General features: G+C 48.1%; 1 protein-coding gene across 21 annotated transcripts in view; it reads right to left on the minus strand.

Annotated features, from left to right (window-relative positions):
* Positions 1 to 21,581, minus strand: part of DYSF (dysferlin) — a 202,305-nt gene that overhangs the window by 125,848 nt on the left and 54,876 nt on the right. For all 21 annotated transcript variants that reach the window (XM_053924834.2, XM_053924830.2, XM_053924832.2 and 18 more), the window contains 8 exons: positions 21,469 to 21,519; positions 20,492 to 20,522; positions 19,762 to 19,877; positions 16,842 to 16,968; positions 14,293 to 14,396; positions 7,344 to 7,412; positions 7,170 to 7,213; positions 3,354 to 3,436 (listed from right to left, as the gene is read on the minus strand). In XM_053924834.2, the coding sequence (XP_053780809.1) occupies positions 3,354 to 3,436; positions 7,170 to 7,213; positions 7,344 to 7,412; positions 14,293 to 14,396; positions 16,842 to 16,968; positions 19,762 to 19,877; positions 20,492 to 20,522; positions 21,469 to 21,519 (625 nt within the window). The remainder of the gene's footprint in view (positions 1 to 3,353; positions 3,437 to 7,169; positions 7,214 to 7,343; positions 7,413 to 14,292; positions 14,397 to 16,841; positions 16,969 to 19,761; positions 19,878 to 20,491; positions 20,523 to 21,468; positions 21,520 to 21,581) is intronic.

Raw genomic sequence — 21,581 nt, forward strand, 5'->3', positions numbered from 1 at the left:
GGGAGCATTCACCTGAAATTCTCAGGAAATCATCCCGAATCCTTAATAGAGTGCACGAAGACGTAACTTTTGTGGAACAAAGCAAACTTCTGGGAGAGAACAAAGAGAGAAAGGAAACTATTCAAAGGAATGACAGGAAAAAGAAGACATGACAAGAAACTAAAAATGCAATAGCCAATTTGAAACTACGTGGGAAGTAGTAAAAAATAGAAATAATACAGGAAAAAATCAGATGTGCAGAAAGCCAATAATGATACTAAACAGCAAACCTTACTTCCGGGTTCATTGTATGCCAGACGCTCTAACAACTTTACTTTTATAATCTCACTGGATCCTTTTAACAACTAATGAGCCCGAGACCAGTAGGAGGAGACTGGGGCAGCTCGCTCAGCTGCAAAGAAGCAGAATTGGGACCTACGCTGCCTGGTTGCAGAACTCCAGCTCTTAGCACAGCCCACCCTGTCTTCGGCCATCCAAGTTCTAATGCTAGACTAACAGAAATTATTCCTCGACTCAGATGTAAGAATTCACCGTGTCTCTGACAGCACTCAGTTAAACAGAGTTCTGCATCTAGCTTGATCAAAGTGCTTTTTTAAACTACAATAAAAAAGATACATTTCTACAAGTAGCATCTAGTTAGGAAAAAGTAGACTACCTACAAAGGTAGTCTTTTCAAACTGCTCTCTGAAAACCCACCGAAATAAGTTCAAAATCGATTAAATATTTAGACATAAAAAATAAAAGGAAACATTAGACTGAACTGTAAGGGGGCGGGGGTTGCTGAAGGCCAAAAGCATGACATATAGGACAGAAGCCGTACTCACATTATTTCAATAAGAAACACTGAAAATAAGCATAAGAAATTAACTAGAAAACTGAAGTAGGAAACAACAAAATAAGTGTAACAATAGTTCAAGAAAAGAGTAAAACGATGACAGAATTAAAAATTAGAAAAAAAGGCCCAACCAGTGTGGGTCAGTCGGGTGGGTGTCGCCCAGCAAAGCTCAAGGTCAGGCCGTCAGGACACCTGCCGCCTTGCAGGCGCTCCCCAGTCGGGGCGCAAACGAGAGGCAACCGATGGATGTCTCTCTCTCTCACACACATTAATGTTTCTCTCCCTCTCTTTCTCCCCCCCCCAAGAGAAATAAATAAATTTTTTTTAAATTGTACATTTTCTTTAAATTAGGAAAAAATGTTAGAATTGATAAATAAATCCAAAAGCTGATTATTTGAAATGTCCCATAAAGTAGGGGCAAAAAGTCTTCTAACAAGGCAAATCTAACAAAAAAAGGAAAAGAAAACTCAAACACTTATCATTAGAAATAAGAAAGGAGGAAACAGCCGCAGATAGAGAATTGCTTAAATTGTTGACCGGCACCACACTGTGTAAACAAATTAGAAGACCTGGGTGTAAGTAATAAATGCTTTTCTAAGAAAATGGAAGTTATCAAAACCGACTGCAGTGACTAGAGTAAAAGTAACTGAAAAGAGCAGTGATCACAGAGGAAACTGACGCGTTCAAAGAACTGGTGTCACACTCACTCAAAAAGGCCACCCAGTCCACATGGTTTTATAGGTGAATAATTTCAAACCCTCAAAAGACTACGTTATTATGTTATGTAAACTGCTCCAGATGTTAGAAAAGACTTTAAATCTTTCCAATTAATTTTGCAGAGCCAAGACCTAAGAAATAATAAGCACAAATATCAATGAAAGATAATAGAAAATCGAGGAACAAGCCCGGAAATACATTTAGTAATGGAGTAATTTAGTAAGGGATAAAGGTGGTGTTTCCAAACACAGGAAAAAGACTCTTCAATACACAGTGCTGGTATCCCTGAAGAACAATTTTGAAACAAGTAATGTCAGATCCTTGCCTTATACACTAAGGAAAAATATTAACAGATCTGGCTACTTAAAAGTTTTACATTTCTGTCCACCAAAAACTTTGAAATGGTAAGATAAAACTGACAAAAATTATTCAGCACATACATGACGAGGGGACGTTAACATCTGTACACACACAGAACCCTCAGAAAACAGCGAGGGAAAGACAAACACACCGTCAGAAATATGGGCAACAGCATGGACGGGCAATTTACAACAGAATATAATAGAATCAAATACATAAATATGTAATTGTTACAATATTAAAATATATAATTATTAAAATATATTAAAATTTTCATTGGTCAACTTCATCAGCTATCAGTGAAATGGAAACCAAGGCAACAATGAAATTCAACCATCAAATTAACAGAGTTCTGTTTTAACGTCATTATTTTGCTCTGCGTTGGTGAAGACGCAGCAAAATAAACTTATGTGATTAGAGTGGAAATCGGTCCAGTCTTTGTGCAGGGCAACTGTGATATACACAAAAGCTTTAATATGTTCAAACCCTTTGACATAGCAATCCCTCCTCTAGGCATTCCTCCAAAAGGAAATTGTGAATTGAATAAAGAGTCAGCCACAAAATATTCAATATGAAGTCAGTTGTTTAGAACGTGAACAACACTGGAAAACACCTAAACAATTCAACATTAGCTAGTTAACGTGGATTACGGTACATCCACATGTGGAATATGTATATTCATTTAGAACTATATTGAAGAAGAATATTTAATAAGATGAGTAAACATCTATATTGTATTGGCAGGGGACAGAAAGCAATTTTCAAAGCAATTGGGAATTTTTGAAAACAATGTTTATTGTGTGTGCAGGTGCATACGCCTGTGTGCATGTGCGTACGTACATATACACGCATGTAGATGTACATGCATGGACACACAGAGAAAGGTCCCAGAGCATCAGGTAATGAGGATGTCCCGTGCAACATGTAGAATACAGTTAACATTGCTGTAGGTACATTTGAAAGTTGTTAAGAGAGTTTCTGTCTGGACAGAGGGTAGGCTGATAGAGTGTAGGTTTGTGGGTAATTTCATGGGTGAATTTTATCATCTTCTTTCAGAATGTTTCTTTAAAATTTTACAAAATGATCTTGGACTACTGTTTAACAGACTAATGAAAGGTATTTCAAAACAGACACTGTTAGAGCACAGTCAGCCAACGCAGAACTGGACGGCCGGCATCGCTGCCGCCCCCAGTGACCTCGGCAGGAGTGGACTAACCTTCCATCCCCTCAGGGGTGCACCCCACCCTCCCAGGTGAGGAGAATCCTAAGTGTCTGCAAGCCCATCTCCCACTGGCCAGAGCTCTTCTCCCCAGGAAATAGGCAGCAAAGACCTTATAATCTTCCCTGTCCTGCAAACTCTCAAAACTCAAGGTGTAAGACGGGCACAGGTGGGACAAGGGACAGCACAGGGGGCCAGAAGGCAGAAGCGAGGGGAGCTTACCTTCTATTTCTCCTCCTGGGGCAGAGATTTTCGACATACTCAGGTAGGTGGTGGCCACAATGTCATTGTGGGTAAGGCGGTCCCTAGAATAGGGGACAGAGAAGGCCTGAACAGGAGTGGGGGTGAAGATTGCAGCCCACCCAGAAGGAAGTGGCCTTGGTTGTACATCATTAGAGGTCCCAGGCTTCCCACTGGGTATGTTACTGAGGCCCAGTAATCCCAGGGAAGAAGAGGCTCAAATTAAGTATGCTCAAGCCTCCTTGGTGGAAATTAGTCCATCCCAACAACCATCAGCTCCCATCACCGGGCCAACATTGGGCTGCCAGCCCGGATGTCCTTGGGGACATGGCAGGTGGGAGGCAGGAGGCTGCTCAGGGTGCCAGACCCCCAGACCGAGGAAGAGCCAGGCTCCAGGAGCTCAAGAAATGTCCAAACCAAAGAAAAAACCAAGTAAAAACCAAGTAATCAGGAAGAAACTATCTCCAAGGCCACGATTTCAAATTAGCCAACACTGCCCTGGCTGGTGTGGTTCAGTGAATTGAGCGCTGGCCTGTAAGCCAAAAATGTCCTGCTCCCAGTTCAATTTCCATTCAGGGCACACGCCTGGGTGGCGGGCCAGGTCCCCAGTTGGGGGCACACGAGAGGCAACCAATCAATGTATCTCTTGCACACTGATGTGTCTCTCCCTGTCTTTCTCCCTCCCTTCCCCTCTCTGTAAAAGTAAATAAATAGAACCTTTAAAAAGTGAATAAATAGATTAGCCAACACTAATGCACTATTCCTTCCTGCATCTGACTTTCTATGTGACGAAACACGGTTAACCTCCTTTATCTTTCAGGACCCTCTCGACAGCCTTAAAACACAGGTACTTTTATTGGCATCTCCGCTGCACACATGAGGAAATGGAGACTTAGACCCAGGGTGTCCGAGGCCAGCCTCGGGGGGAGGGGAAAGGCCAGCACTCAGCCCGGTGTCCTGGCTCCTGTTCCAGCGAGCCACAGCACACAGCGCTCCCTGCAGGCCCTGCTTCCCAGGAGGAAGGCTGCTCCCCCACCACCCGCACAGGGCGCTGTGTGTGGGCGAGCGAGGAGACTTACTGACTGGCGCACCCATCAGCCAACAGTGTCCTGTGCAGGCCCCCACCTGCCCCCTTTGATAATAATGGGTACTACCAGCAGGCACTTATCGAGCACCTACAGAAAGCCTAGCACTGTGCGAAAACCGCCCCGCGACCTAGCCCTGTCCTCATGTCAGTCCTCTGAGGCAGGCTCTCCAAGGAGCCCCAATGCCAGATGAGACAGCTGGGTTTATAGGATTAAATAATTTGCCAAGATGGCAAAGCTGGGATTTGAACGGCATGTGCCTGACATGGAAACCAGAGCTTTGATTGCAGCAACCTGCTGCTTCCTTCTCTGGCTAGGCCACGGGCTCTCGATCCACTGACTTTGACCCCCAGGAGACCCTTGGCAATGTCCGGAGATATTTGTGACATTGGGGGAGGGGTGCAGAGAGAGGCCACGGTTGCTGCTAAACATCCCACAACGTATCATACAGTCTCCCACATAAACGAATTTTCTGGCCCAAATGTGGCATCATGCTGAGGTTGAGAAACGCTGGGCTGAGCAAGACCTATCTTATCTCCTTCTGGAAGTTTCCAGGGTGCATTTTCCCTCTGTTTTTGGAGCCTGAAGGCCCTGTCTCCCTGCTTCCTGGTCTTTGGCCACAGGCAGCTCCAGGCAATGAATGCAACACCGAGCCCCGCTGTGCAAGATGCCTGTGCAGGGTGCTTTACTTCCTCCTTTAAATCTTGGCTGGATGTCTGCTGCTCCCTTCCTTTCTCTCTGTATTTCCCCGGGAGGTGATGAAGCTTCAGTATTAATTTTTTCCACCAGGGTGGGGGCTCCCTGGGGAAGAGCGAATTGTCAGCACCGATCTTTATCGCTCTTCCTGGTACATGAGTTAGTGTGAATTGGAGAGCTGTAATTCCCTTAAACATGAGGCTGTCGACCCCAGGTAACTGACAGCTGAGGGCACTTTAAACTGCCTCCCGGACCAACCCCTGGGGAAGACCAGCACTCGGAGAGGAGTGGGGTTTCTGACATCCGGTCTTACCTGAGTCTGCTGAGGAAGGAAAGAGAATGGGAAGAGAGGTTTTGTTTTAATAGGGGCAGGAGGAGGGTATTTGGGGGGTTTTGTTTTTTAATGAAAAAAATTCTTAAAGAATCAAATGGAAGATTAAGTTACAGAGAAAAGGCCATATGGACTAGATCATATTCCAGGATTCAGGTAATAATACAAGTTTATCTGAGTTTTCTGGGAAGAAAGCACTGTTCTGGACAGGAACTTGCAGCAGCGGAATGCCTCCTGGCCAACACTTGGGTTTTGGGGCTTGGGTTGCTTTTGGAAAATACAGCGAGTCTGAAAATAGACTCACAATAAAAATGCCACTTCACCCCAAACCAGAGATGCAGCCACCAGATTCCGTAATGTGTTTGGATTGTACAGCACGCTGCTGCCTGTGACACAGCTCACAGGGACTCGGGAAGGCCCGTCCCCCCACACAAGAGACAACCGCCCGGTGCGCGCACACACACATGCATCCACATGCACAGACACGCAGAGCCCATTGCCACCCCCGCCCCCATCAACACAACACACGTGTGCCTGCACCCTGCAGGCTAAGATGAAGAGATCTTCTGTGGACATGAAGCACATCTCCCCCCAGCCCGCTTCCCCGCAGAACATACCGGTGGTCAGAGCCCAAGAAGCCGCTCCCTCCTGGCCCTCCTGGCTGTTCCCTTCCCTCCTCTAATGCTCACAAGCTGTTTCCTTTAGGCCTGGGGACTGGCGCGCACTCTAATGGCTTTGTGGCCTGGGGGTTTTCCCTAGTCTCTCATTATCCTCCTGGCTGGGGGTGCCTTGGGCCTGAGGCCAAAGGACAACACACTGGGAACCGCAGAGCCAAGATTTTTGGGGGGCAGAGAAAGGACAACTCTCTCCTTCTGGAAAGCATGGTGTATAGAAGGCCCCAGAGATCAGCATATGGACCCCTAAGGGCCCTCCAGTGTGGGAGAGACCCCCTCAACGTAGCAGGAGGCAGCGCGGCCTGTGGTTAAAGCGCGGGCTTTGGGAGCAGCAGGCCTGGCCCAGCCACTTCTCAGCTGTCACCTGGAGCAGATTACTCAGTCTTTGCAAACCCCCCTCCTCATCTGTGAAGAAGGGGTCAAGCTGAGGGTCAGGGGAGGTTGTGCACAGAAAGGGTATGCTGGGCACAGGGCCTGACCTAGGCTCAGCAAGTGGTAGAGACTAGTCCTTCTCTAAGATGCCCGTGTGGGTGTTGCCCTCACCTGCTGAAAGCCCAGCTGGCATCCCTGCTCAGGCAGCCCTGCCACTTCCCAGCCTGGAGACCTTGCTGTTCCATCCTCCCTACCCAGGGGTGTCACTGCCTGTGTCCTCAGAAGCTCTGCTCTTTCCAGCTTCCTTGGCTTTGCTTCTGATCCCCTCTTTACTGGAATGCCCTCATCCTATACTTATCAAAACCCCACCTTCTCCAGGAAGCCTTCCTGGCCTCTCCTGGCCTCGGGGATCTCGGGCTCCTGGAGCCCTCCCAGCCCCACCTGGCTGCCCTCCTATCTGCCTCCAAGCAAGGCCGTGAGTAAGCTTCCCAAGAATGGTCCACACCCTCTCTCCCTCTGCCTCCCCCAGAGGAGACTGAGTCACCCAAACACACTCTCCCACTGCATGCAGGCTGAACGGAAGAAAACTGAAGGACCCCCGAGGACAGCCACCTCTAAAGACCCCGAGCCCAGAACTCACCAGTCCATGACACGAATCCTCATTTTCTCACACATGGAGGGAAACTGTAGAGAGAAGAGATACATGTTGGTGTGGAGTCTTTTTGAAGAACCAGAAATCCGGGACACGGGCAAGATACTGAGGAGGCCAGGAGCCTGGGGCCTCGTGGGGTGGACCACTGGGGACAAGGCTTACCACAGCAGGCAGCGTGATGCTCTGGTTCCACTGAGGGTTGGCCGTCTTCTCCAGGATTTTGCTGCAGAGCTAGAAGACACAGAGGTAGATGGAGCTCCTCAGGGACTCTGAACTCCCTTGGAGACCACCCCAGCTAGTGGCTGTTCTCCATCCTGCTGGGTAGAAGGCCCTGAGGGCTTTGGGGTCCTGTGCAGTAGGCCTAGACACAGGGAATCTTTGCAGAGAGGCGGCTCAGTGGTAAGTCAGGCCCAGAGCTGGGGCACAGACTGCCTGAATGCCACAGCCCTCACCCTTATTTTGGGCTCGAATTTCCCTTCCCCCACCTCCCATTACAGACAATGACCTTAAATGGGGAGGTCCTACATCCAGACTGACTTTCCTAGGGCCCTACAGTCTGAGGCAATTCCTTTTGCCCACCAGCCCAGATCACCTGCCCCTTAGGAAGACTGTGAGCCCTAAGAGTTTAGAGATGGTGGGAGGAGAAGAAGAGAAGGGAATGAAGGGCCAGGCCAGGGCCATGCACCAGCGTCTGAGAGTGAGAGGAAAATTAAGTGAATATACAAACCCCATAAGCCACAGTCTGCCTCAGATCAGCCCAGCTCTTAAGACTTGGCATTCCACAAACAAGAAACCTAGCAGAGGTGGAAATCAGATCCAAACCAGCAGCTCAAGTACTCGGCTCTGCCCTTGGAGTCCCCAGGGCAGTGCCAGGGCCCTTAGCCAGCTCAGGGCATCCTGTACCCACATGGTAAAGGCTCGGTTTCAGATATATAGGAGCTTGGTAGGTTTGCCTGTCCTACATAGTAAATGCTTTTTCAGAGCATTTACTCTGGACCCTGCCTGCATTGTGTGAAGCATTGTACATGCATCATCTCATTTAACAAAAAACTGACCTAGGTCAGTGGTTTCAGCCCCTCCATGAGACAAGACGATGGCGCAGCCAGGACTGTCTCTATCCTTGGTCCACCCAGAGCCGGCCCCAGTCTCCACCCTCCCCTCCTTGCTGTGAGAGGGGACTAGGCAAAGACCTCGGCAGGGCTGGGTGCCAGGATGTAGCCCTTGTGTGGTCAAAAGGAAAGAAGAGAGCCTGACGACCCAACCAAACAACGGGCAGGGCGGGGAGCAGCTCTCAGGAATGGGCTCACAAAGGGTTGTACCGTGCATAAAAAGATGCTCAACCTCCCTTGGGATAAAAGCAACACAAATAAAACTAATGAAATTCCATTTCTCACCCATCAGATTCGTAAAATTCTCTAAAAGCCGGTCAGCCCTCTACTTTGACTTTGGGGAAACTCATCCTCTACAGAGGTCAACTGGCCACTATCAAAATACCAAATGCATGCCCTGACTGGTGTAGCTCAGTGCATTGCATGCCAGCCTGAGAACCAAAAGATCACCGGTTTGAATCCCTATCGGGGCACATGCCTAGGTTTCAGGCCAGGTCCCCAGTAGGGGGCACGCAAGAGGCAACCACACATTGATGTTCCTCTCCCTCTTTTTCTGCCTTTCCCTCTCTCTAAAAACAAGTAAATAAAATCTTTTTTAAAATACCAAATGCAAATACCCTTTGACCTACTGATTCTACTTATAAACATGTACCCTACAGAAATACCTGCACATGTGCAGGACGGCATACGTGTGAGGTTACTCACTGCAGCATGGCTTGTACCGGCGAGGGTTTGGAATAGTCCCTGTGTTTACCCACAGAGGGCGGATGAAATAATGCTGGTCCAGCCAAACAACAGAGTACTATGCGGCTCTGAAAAGAGTGAGGGCTGCTCTGTGACATGAAACAGTCTCCAGGTTGTCTCATTAATTGGAAGCTAAGTAATGAGGATGTCCCGTACACCATGTAGAATATAGTTAACACTGCTGTGGGTACATTTGGAAGTTAAGAGAGAAGATCCTAAGAGTTCTGATCACAAGGAAAAAAACCTTGTGTTCTCTTGGGAGGGATCTATATGAGAGGATGGATGTTAACTAAACTTATGACAATCATTTCACAAAATAAGTCATTACACTGCATACCTCAAATTTATACAGCTCTATATGTCAACTCTATCTCAATAAAACTGGGGGAAATTGAAAAGCAAGGGGAAGAACAATAAGTGTACCGGGCAAACATTTGTGTTAAAAGGGCAAAATGTAAGAATTTATAGTCAGAGTTGCTTGCATATGCGTAATGAAACCAGAGTGATGCAAAGGAAACTAACTGCGCTGGTTTCGTTTGCAAGTGAGGAAGTGAACTGACAGACTGTTGGATGAGCACAGAGCCAGGGGAGTTTTCATGATGGCTGATAGAGGTAGATAGATGATAGACAGAGATAGATGGGAGACATACATACAGACAGACATAGACAGAGATAGATGATACAGACGATAGACAGATAGATGATAGAGACAGACACTAGAGATAGATGGGAGGTAGATACAGACATACATACAGGTATAGACAGATAGAGATAGATGATAGAGAATAGATAAACAATATAGTAAACATATTACCTAATTCAAAAATTAGATGAGCAAAATTTTAAAACAAAAAAGGACTCTTAAGGGGGAGGGTGGAAGCATGGGAGGGAGGTGGGTTCAGATGGGGTCAGACGGAGGGGTAGGGAGAAAATTCAGACAACTGTAATTGAACAACAATAAAGTAGTTTTTTTTTATAAAAAAAGGACTCTTTAACCACACACAGCTGAGAAACCCTGCCAACTTCCACCCCAACTCCCTGCAGCAAGAAGGCACAGGCTGCCGCACACACCCCGGAGCAGTAAGGGAAGTCGCAGACCTTCTCCACAGCGAGGGAAGCCATCACCTGGCTCCCCTCCGGCCTTCCCCTGAGAGAGCCACTAGGAGGTGGGTCTGGGAGCCTGAAGACCTGATCCCATGGCCACACCCAGGCAGCCGGCCCCTGGCCCTGAAGATCCCCACATGCCCCCCACATCCCCTTGCACTGCCCAGGCGCTCAGCCCAGGCAGCCCAAGCTTCATCTCTTCCTCATCTTCTCTACACCTTTCAAAAACAAACAAACAAACAAAACAAACAACCTCCTTCACTTCCTGATAGAATGTAATCAGTGCAAACTTTCTGGAGGGGTATTTGGCCACCTTTATCAAATACTTAAAAATAAGCACGCCCTCAACCCGGTTCTGGGAACCTCCCCGTGGAAAAGCAGAGTGTGGTCAAAGACTCCTGCTCGCTGACCTGTCACAACATTGTTCATAAACGAGGAAGATTCCAACAAAAACAATTGTCCAAAAAGGTGAAATATTATGTTGCATTCACCTAATAGAACAGTATACAGTCATGAAGAAATTGATTTCAAAGGCTGCTTGGTAACCTAAGAAAGCATTAGCTGATGAAAGCAGTTTACCAAACTGCACAGGTGCAGCTGATTCTCATTAGGGTGGCAGTTGCCTGTTCTTCAAACCACCAAGACCCTGAATTAGCAAATGCCGAACCACTGCTTCCAGGGGAAGTACGGGATTCAGTTCCTGCCAGCCTCTCTGACAACGTTTTTGTCAATTAATCAATATATAACTTTATGTTATAAGTGTTTCTGTTTGAAGCCACCTTATTTAATATAGATTGTTGATTCATTAACGTTGAATCCGTGGTCAAGAGCACTACTTCGTGCCTGAATGAAGCTTGTCTAACAGACTTTCTCCATAAGACACGTCATAGCCTTTTTGCACTTCGGAACACTGGAAAGCTTTGCAGCACTACACGTGGGGGCTCTTTTAAACAGTGAAATCACCAATAAAATGCAAAAAAAAAAACCCAAAAAACACATGACACTAAGTAGACCAAGGACCAAGGAAAGGACTGATTTACAAGACGAGAGCTGGAACAAGAAGGCGGAGCGTCACATCGCTCCTGCTCAGCAGCAACGTGCAAGTGGGCGATTCGGAGGGCTTTGCCGCTCCGCACATGCGCACAAATAATCATGAAAGCGCTGAGTGCTGATTTTGGAGTTACAAATAAATTTTAGCAAGTAGGCAAATTTGCAAATACAGAATCTGCAAGTAATTAAAACCAACTCAAACCTGAATCTGATTTTGTTTTTCCCCTGGGATGGGGTGGGGGTGAAGCCAACGGGGGAGTGAGAACTACAGAGAGGAAAACGTAGTAGCAGGGAATGGACACAAATGTCAACAGTAGTTGTCTCCAGAGTCGTGTGGGGTACAGAAATATGGTTAATTTTCTTTTGTTTTCCCTGGGTTTCTCTGATTATTTTCTTTTTTCTTTTCTTTTTTTTTTTGTAATTAATAGGTTTTATTCTTGCATTCTGGGTAAAAAGAAAAAGTTGTTTTAAAGTTTCTCACTTTGTCCTCCAAGTATCTACACACACACATAATTCTCTGTCTCTCTCTCCCCTACCCTCTCCCCCCAAGCCCCCATCTCTATCTCTGTCTCTGTCTCTGTCTCTGTCTCTATCTCTGTCTCTGTCTCTGTCTCTGTCTGTCTCTATCTCTCTGTCTCTGTCTCTGTCTGTCTCTATCTCTGTCTCTGTTTCTATTGCTATCTCTGTCTCCATCTCATTTCCCTAGGAGCTCCACCAGATCAGGTATGGTTCACACCTTAGATAATAGTGCCACCAAGTGTCCATAAGAGGAAATGCAGAGAGTGTCAGGCTGGGGTTGGTGGACACACAGCGGACAAAACCCCAGGTCTCCTCAGATCAGGATGTAATGAGAAAAGGCGACACACAAGCCGACCGAGAGAAGAGGCAGGCAGGAAGGGGAGCGGAGATAGTGTAGGGGAGGGCATGACAAGGTGACTGAGGGGGTTGGGGGGACACAGAGGCCTGGGGACCAGCAGGCTAGAGCTTTCAAGAGGGAAGGTCTCAGCTCCTCCCTCAGGAAAAGCCCCTTCCTTCTAGAGGGAAAATGGAGGGTGCAGCTTCTCACACCAGACCCTGACCCCAAGCCCAAAGCTGCAGGGAGACAGGACCCCAGCGAGCACTTCCTCCTCACTGCAAATGAGTTTGCAATCTGTGTCACCTCCCCCCCACCCCCGCACAGGGGTGAAGGGGCTCCTGGTGGCCAACTTCAGGACAGTTCATACACCCCCACAATAATGACTGATTTCGACACAGAGAATTAATAAATATTGAGGTCCCATATTAATATTCATAAGGACAGAGGGTTAAGAAAACTCTTCTTTACAGAAAAAGTGCCAGCCAATAAAGAGAAGGAATGATAATGGGAAAGTCACCACTTCTCAATCCCAAGTACATGACCTGCTCAGGCAAGGAGGTCGAGGCTGCACAGAGCATTAGGTCAGAGGGGACAGAAACAGGATATCCACACAGCGCCAATAGAGCACCCGCAGATTACGTGCAAGCTACAAAGAGGAGTATGTACTTCGGCAAGGGAGAGATCTGGAAAGATCTCCCACCTTCACCAAGTAATCAGTCATCACCAATGATGGCACAGGCTGACATTATCGATTCCTGATGTGATGCAATACGAGGTAGGGAACATCACCTATGACACGTTTTTGCCAAAGTATTTCATCTGAACCTAATCTGGTCTTGACACCTAACTCCCAGTTTCCAGGAACTACACGGGCCAGAAGGACAAGGCAAACAACACGAGAAGGAACAGTCAGACAAATTCAGAACACAGACAAATGGCCTGGGCTCTTCAAAATTTCACTGTCGCAGGGTGACAAAAACAGGGTGGGGGCGTGTGAAAGATGCTTACGGAAGAGACAAAAAGGCACAAAAACCAAATGCAAAGCACGAATTCCATTTTGAGGAAAATCAGAGTAAATTTGTATGCACCATTTAACATTAGGAAATAATTGTCAATTTCCTAGGTGTGATAATGTTATTGTGGTTATTAAGAATTTTCTTTTCCTCAGAAGATGCATGCTGAGGACTTCAGAGGTGACGTCAGCAACTAGGTTTCAGATGATTTAGTGGAGAAGGGGAGGGAGTATCTCTTTAGACACACGTTAACAATTGTGTAATCAGGGCGGAGCCCATACCAGTGGTTGAACGTTCACTGAACCAGTCTTTTAACTATTCTTTATGTTTTAAAATATTAAAGGGTTAGGGGGAAAGTATTATTTATACATAAGAAAGAAAACTAGAAAGATATCCACCAAACATGAACTTTGTAGGGTGCCTTATGAGTAATTTTATTTACATGTTTCTGTATGTTTCAAAATTCCTTGATAAATATGTACATCAATAATAAAAGCAGGCAGTCTGAACATCAGACAGAAGGTGGAGGGAGTGTGCATAAGCAAGGTCTTTCCAGGGCCTTCTGAAATCACACCTGGACCTCAGCCATGAGGCCCGGGTCCCCGGGAGGCTCCACCCCCAGACTTCAGGGGTCCCTTTGGTTGTGGGATGGGCAGGAAGACCCTGCTTCTTTCCAAAACGCATCTGAGATAAAGCGAAAGGGAACTTGTAAAGTGCTGTGAATGGGAGCCCACACCACCTCGCTCACCGCCTCACCTGTTGGTGTTTACCGTTCGTGGTTTTAACTCGTCTCCAGTTGTCCTCAACCGCCTGCTTGCCGCTGAAGCAAAGGGGGCGGCAGCTGCAGGGCCCCTCTCTCCACCCTACTCCCACCACAATTTTTTTCAGTAATCATTATATTTTTATGACATATTTTTAAAGTTTCCCTATCTTTACACCATCACATCTAGTTTCAATTAAGCAATTGCTTAATTTCGCCCCAAATATTCCTGTCTCCATCCACTGTCCATCAGTCTTCTCCATGTCTGTCCACAAACATGTGTCAGTCTCAGACACCCCAACAGACCCATCCACACGTGTGTGCACTGCAGCCCGGAGAGCGAGGCCTGAGTGAGTGTCTCTGCTCAAGCCCCCAAGTCGGCCCTGGTGGGGGGCACCACGGGCAGCATGTCTGCACCTGCCCTGGCCTACACTCTGCCCTTCCCTGAGAATCCTCCTGCGTCCTTGCTCCTTACCATTTTCCCTGCAAAGCTGACCTCCACGAAGGGATCCACCAAGTTCTTCTTGTTACTGTCAAAGCCAAAGAGCTGCTTCACGTTGTCCATCACGGCGTCGTCCACTGGAGAGAAGAATACACTGGTCACTGTCCACCTGCTGCCCCACCTCCAAAACCCTGACTTCCTGCCTGCCACTCGCCAGGTGGTCTTGGGAAAGAGAGAGAGGCTGTGGCACCTGCTCAGCCCAGGGCCTCGCAGGAGGGAGGACCATCTCAGGACAGCAGCTGCTGAAAGCACCGCTTCTTCACCCAGCCCCCCACAGCTTGTTCACTGTCCCTCTGCTCTCAGTGTCTTTCAGGACAGGTCCAGCGATTTGATTGCTTAGAAATCTACCTCGATAAGGGCAGGAAAGCCCTGCCTGAAGTGGCTTGGTTGGTTGAGCATCGTCCCACAAACTGCAAGGTCACCAATTCGATTCCCAGTCAGGGTACATGCCTGGGTTGTGGGCCTGGACCAGGTCTCCAGTAGGGGGCGCTCGAGAGGCAACCACACATGGTTGTTTCTCTCCTTCTCTTTCTCCCTCCCTTCCCCTCTCTCTAAAAACCAGTAAATAAAATCTTAAAAAAAAAAAATAATGGCAGTAAACAACCTGAAAAGGACTGGAAGTTGTTATAATAATATCCCATTTTTGGTATCTATTTGACATTTTTCTTTATATCCAACCAACAAGTCAATTCTGGTTTTTTAAGTGAATTTTTAATCTATGTTGCTCCAAACCAATATTTTACTAACTTAGCCATATTGATAGGTAGATAGGCAGATGACAGGTAGATAGAGAGAGAGAGATGAGTGTGTGTGAAGACATGCGTACGGACGCGTTGTCTATAATGTATACACGTGTATGGATTAGGGAGAGGAGGGGACAGTTACAGATCATGCTCTAGCTAGTGTCTACATGACTACCACAGATACAACAATGAACAAATATTTAGGTTCCATTTACCCACCTATTTTGTTTTATTTACATTTAAACAACATTGCAGAGAATTAAACATAGAGTGCCTTCACCTTGAGCAAAGCAAATATTTCTATTTCCCCAGCCCCTTTGGAATCTCACCAGCTTCACTCTGTGTAGTTGTAACCAATAAATGCAGAATGTTTTTCAGTATGTATTTTAATGACCACTTAACACCCATTACTTATTTAAAGGCTTTCCCCATGATTTTGGTTCAAGTAAACCTGTGCAGTAGGAACCCATTTCATTTATTGATGACATTAGTCAAAGCAGAAACCCTCAACCAATTAGCTTTATGCAAAATTTGTAGATGGGAACCCAAGTAGCAAATGTTCTCACTGACTCTGCTATGAACAGCACCTGGCTTATGCCACCAATGAGCGCTCTCTGCCAGTGGCTCACCACCCACAGCACAACTGAACCACCTCAGGAGCCTTTGAAAACTACTGGTGTTTGAGCCCTTCCCCAAACCAAGTCGATCTGAAACCCTGGAGGTGGGGCCCAGGCGTCTGTACCTTAATGCTCCCCTGGTGATTGTAACATACAGCCTGGGTTGACACACAGCTCTAGAATATTCAGAATACAGTAAGTCCTCCCTTAATGTTGTCGATAGGTTCTGTGAATTTAAGCAAACCTACACATAAGGAAACCAATTTTACCATAGACTAACCGATGTAAAGCAGAGTTGAGTTTGGATGGCACCTCACCAACATTACAACAGAAGCAGTGGAGCAAAACAGCAATACTCGAGGACCTGCTGCAGTCCCCCGGCATTTACCAAGCACTCAGGAGGGCACCAGTCCAGGGCTGGCCCCGGCGAGAAACCAGGCAGTGGCCACACTGGATACCCGAGAGGATGAAAACAGGGCCACGCTAGGGTGACCCACTGTTCCAGCTTGCCAGGGTGCTGAATGGTTCCTCAGGACGTGAGACTTCCAGTGCTGAAGCCGGGACAGTCCGAGGCAAACTGGACCCCCAGGCTTCACCCGTGTAGGCATTGAGCCCTGCTCACAATTCAGTGACCGCTTCCTTCGCCCAGGGTCTGCCAATGTGCAGGCTGGGCTTCCTCAAGGACGGCAGGCAATCAGTGAGATCCTGCCCTGAGCACAGAACAGAGAGTCCATATGGTGCTAACTCCCCAGTGAGAACCAAGAAAATGGGTCCATGAGGCTAAACAGCCAGAACAGGCCTAAGGGATGCCGACATGGAGCCCAGGGGCAGCTACTAGTCTCAAGATTTCTTGTATCTCTGTGACTCCACCAGCATTGATACCACTTTTCATTAATTCTGATTGCTTTTCTGATAACAATAGTAAAAACCCTTGGGAAACCTAGAGAGGGGCTGAGATTTCTCCAGAGGATGGAGTGGAGGGAGAGTCAGGCTGGGCACTGAGCTAGTACATTCTGGAAGCAAGGAAGCCAGGCCAGTGGGAGGCAGAGGGGGAGCAGAGGGGCAGCCGCTCCATCTGCTTCCCTCCAAGGGACTGATGCGGCCCAGCCCAGGGTCCCCCGTCCTACCCAAGGCTCAGACCCAGGGAAGTCACCAGACTCACTCTGTGGTAAGTCCTCAGCCCTGAAGACCCTCAGGCAGAAGTGTGCTCCTCGAAGAGCCACGCCAATCGGCCGGAGCAGGTTGCTTTCGATGTCCTCCCTGTCTTCAGAGGGGTCCTTTCTCTCCGGCTACAACACAAACCAGGTGTGACTCCTTGAGAGCTTGTTTGGAGGTTCTAGCAGGGGAGCGCAGCTACTCGTATACCCTTGACCGAAGACCGGTCCTCTCCTCTAGTTGGGAAGGTCATCCTCTTCGACCAAGCTCGCAGCTTCGGGAGGGACGCACATGGATCGGTGAGGGAGGAAGGGGACACCCGCCTAGCCAGCCAGATCAGCCGAATCAACCCTGGCGATCAATGAGGTGACAGATGTCACAGCCAGATCGCCCTCACATCCCAGGTGTGACTCCTTAAAGTGCTCCAGGGCACAACGTTTTCCCTTCCTCAACCAGCACCACCGAAGCAGTGCACTTTGAAGACAGGCAAGTCACACCCTGCCACTGACTCGCGGGTAATCCCAGGCAGCTTCCTCACCCCAAGACCCTGGTTCGCCCTCTGGGCAGTGGAGACAGTAATAACTAGAAAAGAGACTGGGAAGAGAAGGTAGAACAAGATGGCAGAGGACACGAGCACATGGCAAAGCCGGTGGGGAGAGTGGGGCGTGGGAGAGGACGAACAAAGGCGGACAGGAGCAGGGGACAGGAGAGGGATTCAGGAGCCCCCGGCATTCCCCACTGCGCAGCTCCGGCTCTCTAAAGGAGGCTGAGGTTGGAGCTCAGGATGGAGAGGACAGTTTGGAAACAGCCCCTGTGGAGAATGAGATAAGGAATAAACTGCACCCCAGTAAAGGAGGACGTTGGCAGCACCCATGTCAACCAGCACCTCTGGGTGACTTCTGCCACCAGAACTGACCAAAAAGTGGAGTAGACAGTGTGTGGTAGGGATAGTAGGGGACTCAAGGTACGCAGGAGACCTAGGGGCTAGTAAGCACATAGTGGGGATTAGGGTCATGGGGTCCAGGCTGTGGGAGGGGAGAGTGTGGCAGCAGGGAGCCGGTGGGCTGGGAAACAGAGCAGTCAGGGGCTGTCACCTCAGTGAGGGAGAACCACCAGTCAGCGGGCTGAGGGAGGGAAAGAGGCAGGAAGAGACTGGTGGAGAGAGGAACTTCTGAGCTCTGGCTCTTTAAAGACGATCAGATGTTGAGGGCTCATCAGTGAGGACATGTCACACCTCATGGCAAAGATGGAAACCCACAAACAAGGACCCTCCTGGGCCAGTTCTGCCAGGGGTAGGGAACAGCCTGGAGGACCAATAGAGGGGGAAAGAACCAGTGAAGTACCTCTGAAGGAGGGAGAGCTGAAGTTGGGAAGGGCAGTGAGAAACCAGAGGTGGCTGCCCCTCCAATCCCAGAGGCCCAAAGAGAGTTGGAGCAGTAAATAGGGGCTTCCCTCCGAGCAGGTTTTAAGAGGAGTGGCTTCATGGGGAAACAAGAAGGTTCCAACAAATAGGAAGAAGAGGAAGGGTTGTTTTGTGAAAGGACAATAGATTCAGAGATGCCGCATGGAAAGAGCAAGGAGTACAATGGCAGAGAGGCGGGATACAGACGGTCAGGGCTGGAGGAGTGTGTGGGATGAGAGAGCATGGACAGATGCCCTGGCGTGGGGGCTTGTGCTCCTGAGCTCCATTGGCCCCTGCACAGCACCCTCGGTTCTCCCTCCCCTGACCTTTCCACTGTGGATTCTTGAGCTCTTGTCATCCTTGGTAGCCTCATGGGATTTGCCCTCTGCCTTCACAATTACACATGGCTTTCCCTGGGCAACCTCACCTCCCACCACCCTTCCCCTGGAGATCTGCTTTTCCCTTCCCAGCTCTCCCCTCATCCTGTCCACCACAGGCTGGAGAGAGAGGGCCAGAGCTGGCTGCCACCCACCACTACCCCACCATCTCTCCTTTCCAGAAGTCCACACCACCCACATATACAGCTCTCTCCCCCAGTTCTCACTGTGGTCATCAACCAGGCCGAGGTCATGTGCTCACCTTGCCTTGATGACTTCAGTACCTGCCTCATCCTTTGCCTATCTGATTTCCAATTCTTCCATAAGATAATCAACATCCACCCCTGGCCAGGTAGCTCAGTTGGTTAGAGCATCGTCCTGATACACCAAGGTTGTGGATTTGATCTCCAGTCAGGGCACATGCAAGAAGCAACCAATGAATAAGTGGAACAACAAATCAATCCCTCTCTCTCTCTCTTTCTCTCTCTCTCTCTCTCAAGAGGTAAATTTTTTAAAAAAATATAATCAACATCCATGTGGACAAGTCATCCAACAGCACCATCCCTTGTCCTCCACCAACAGCACCTTAGTCTCCTGTCCCCTTCAGTTGCCAGAGGCGTGGCCGTAAGTCCAACTCTTATGTGTCAATGAGACCTCAATAAAAAAGTATTAAGAAAAGAAAAATACACATGTATTTTTCCATATCCTTCTTGGAGAATATGCAAAAAGATATTAATAACAGCTCTGAGTAGTAGAATTATGAGTGATTAATTTTTATTTACACTTTTCCACATATTCTACATTTCTCATAATTATTGTGTATTCTTTTTTTTGAAGATTTTATTTATTTATTTTTAGAGAGGGGAAGGAAGAGAGAAAGAGAGGGAGAGAAACATCAATATGTGGTTGCCTCTCATGCACCCCCTACTGGGGGCCTGGCCCACAACCAAGGCATGTGCCCCAACTGGGTATTGAACTGGGGACCCTTTGGTTCACAGGCTCGCCCTCAATCCACTGAGCTACACCAGCCAGGGCTTACTGCGTATTCTTTTAAATCAGAAAAACTGAAGTCTTTTTGTTTGTTTGTTGTTTGGTCCTCTGCTACCAGGGGAAGGTGTTGGGAGGCAGACCCAAGGACAAGTACTCACCGGCGCTTCGTCTCCAGGCCCCAGCACACAAAGGCTTGCTTTCAGGTAGCCCCTGGCCCCAGCAGAGAAATCATCAGGGTCCGAGAGCAGCAACCACTTCCTGAGATAGGCATGTCCTGATCAAGACAACATCCATTGGTGACCACAGAACTGGAAGGACCCCAGTCTGCAACCACATCCAGGAGCCCAGGGTGGACTACGTTTGGCTTGGATGAAGGACTTGTCCACTGGGACCTGGGGCAGGACTCAAGTTCTAGAATAAAAGATACTCGGAGTGTGCAAGCAGGTTTGAGTCAGAAAGGTTAACACAAACCCCAGTAAGAGGCTGCCAAAGCCAGACCTAAGGCCATTTCCCTCTCTCCCTCAGGAAGTGACCAGAGCAGAGCAGAAATCAGGGTGTAGAGAAACCCACACCTATTGACCAAACGGCCCAACCCACCCGCTCTGCGGTGACCCAACCGCCAGCCGCCTTTGCTTGCAGCCTTCCCGGTTTAGCGTCCCTGTCGGGGCCGCTGACACCCTCCAGAGGGTTGGGTCTCCCACCGGCTTGTTTTGCCTGGACAGCGAAAGCCTGCCTTCCCCTCTCCTGCAGCTCTCACCTCCAGGCTCAAACTCTACCTCTACTTCTAACCCCCCCAGGGGGAAAGCGAATGCCCCAAATGGGTGTCCCCTAGCAGCCTCTGGACCCCAACTGCAAGAACATGGCCAAGGTGAGGAGGACGAGACTCACGGGGCTCTCTGTAGACGGTACCCACATCCATCTGAAATTAAACAGGAAACGCACTTTAAACTCTTGGCCCTGGAGTGTCGCACGAGGTGTGGTGCATTAATTACGTCATCCAATTAAAAACCATGTTTTGAAGAACATTTAGAAACATGGGGAGAGTTCCTTATTTGATATTACATGCAGAGAAAGTGGAATGCATTTTAATCACAGTTTGGTAAAGTAAATCTGTGCATAGAAAAGAAAGAGGAAAGGAAATACAACAAAACTGAAACTGTGCTCTCTCTGGGTGGTAGATTTGGGTGGTTTTTATTTTATTTTTATTCTTTCCTGTAATTTATAATTTTCTTCTCTTAAAAAAAATTATAGATTAGTGTGACCCAGAAGTGTCTTTCTCAAGGCTCTTCCCATCTCTGTGGGAAGGGAGGGGCCTAACTTTAGGGCACACCCGCTCCAAGTTGTAAAACTACCTCCTATAATAAAAATGTGAGCTTTTTTTCTGCTTTTCTCTCTGGATAAAGTCAATTAACTGACCCAGATGGTCACCCCCTGATTACCAGGTCAAGTTAGGACATGGGAGCGAGGGTGCTCTCAGATCCACCTACTTGAGGACGAGGTACTGTTCTCCTTGAGACCATGGAAGGGATGGGCTCTGTCTGCTGGGCTGTATAAAACGATTTCTTTACCATCTCTTGGTGGACTGCCTGTGAGGCACAGCCTATTCTGGTGTGACGGTTATTCGGTAACAAAAGTGTTCTTTTTCCCTACTACCTTTGTGGAGAGGGTTTCTGGGCTGGCAGATTTTGTTTTGTTTTATTTTGGTTTGTTTTGGTTTGTTAGTTATATTTTACCAGGTCTGTAGTTATAATACAGACCAAGACAGGCAGAATCTCTGAGGTGCCAACCCTGGCACTTTATCCACAGAACCCCCACTTACACCAATAAACGAGAACTGACTGCTTGCAAAGAAAATAAACAATTACCCGGAACTCCCCGATGAGAGCGTCAGTCCTGAGGGAGCGGGAATCTACCACCTGGAGGAAAGAATAAATCAAAACTCTCATTTACAAATAAGTGGTGGCCCAGACAGGGTCTG

Source organism: Desmodus rotundus, chromosome 5 (assembly GCF_022682495.2).
Source record: "Desmodus rotundus isolate HL8 chromosome 5, HLdesRot8A.1, whole genome shotgun sequence".
In the NCBI taxonomy this organism is placed as follows: Eukaryota; Metazoa; Chordata; class Mammalia; order Chiroptera; family Phyllostomidae; genus Desmodus; species Desmodus rotundus.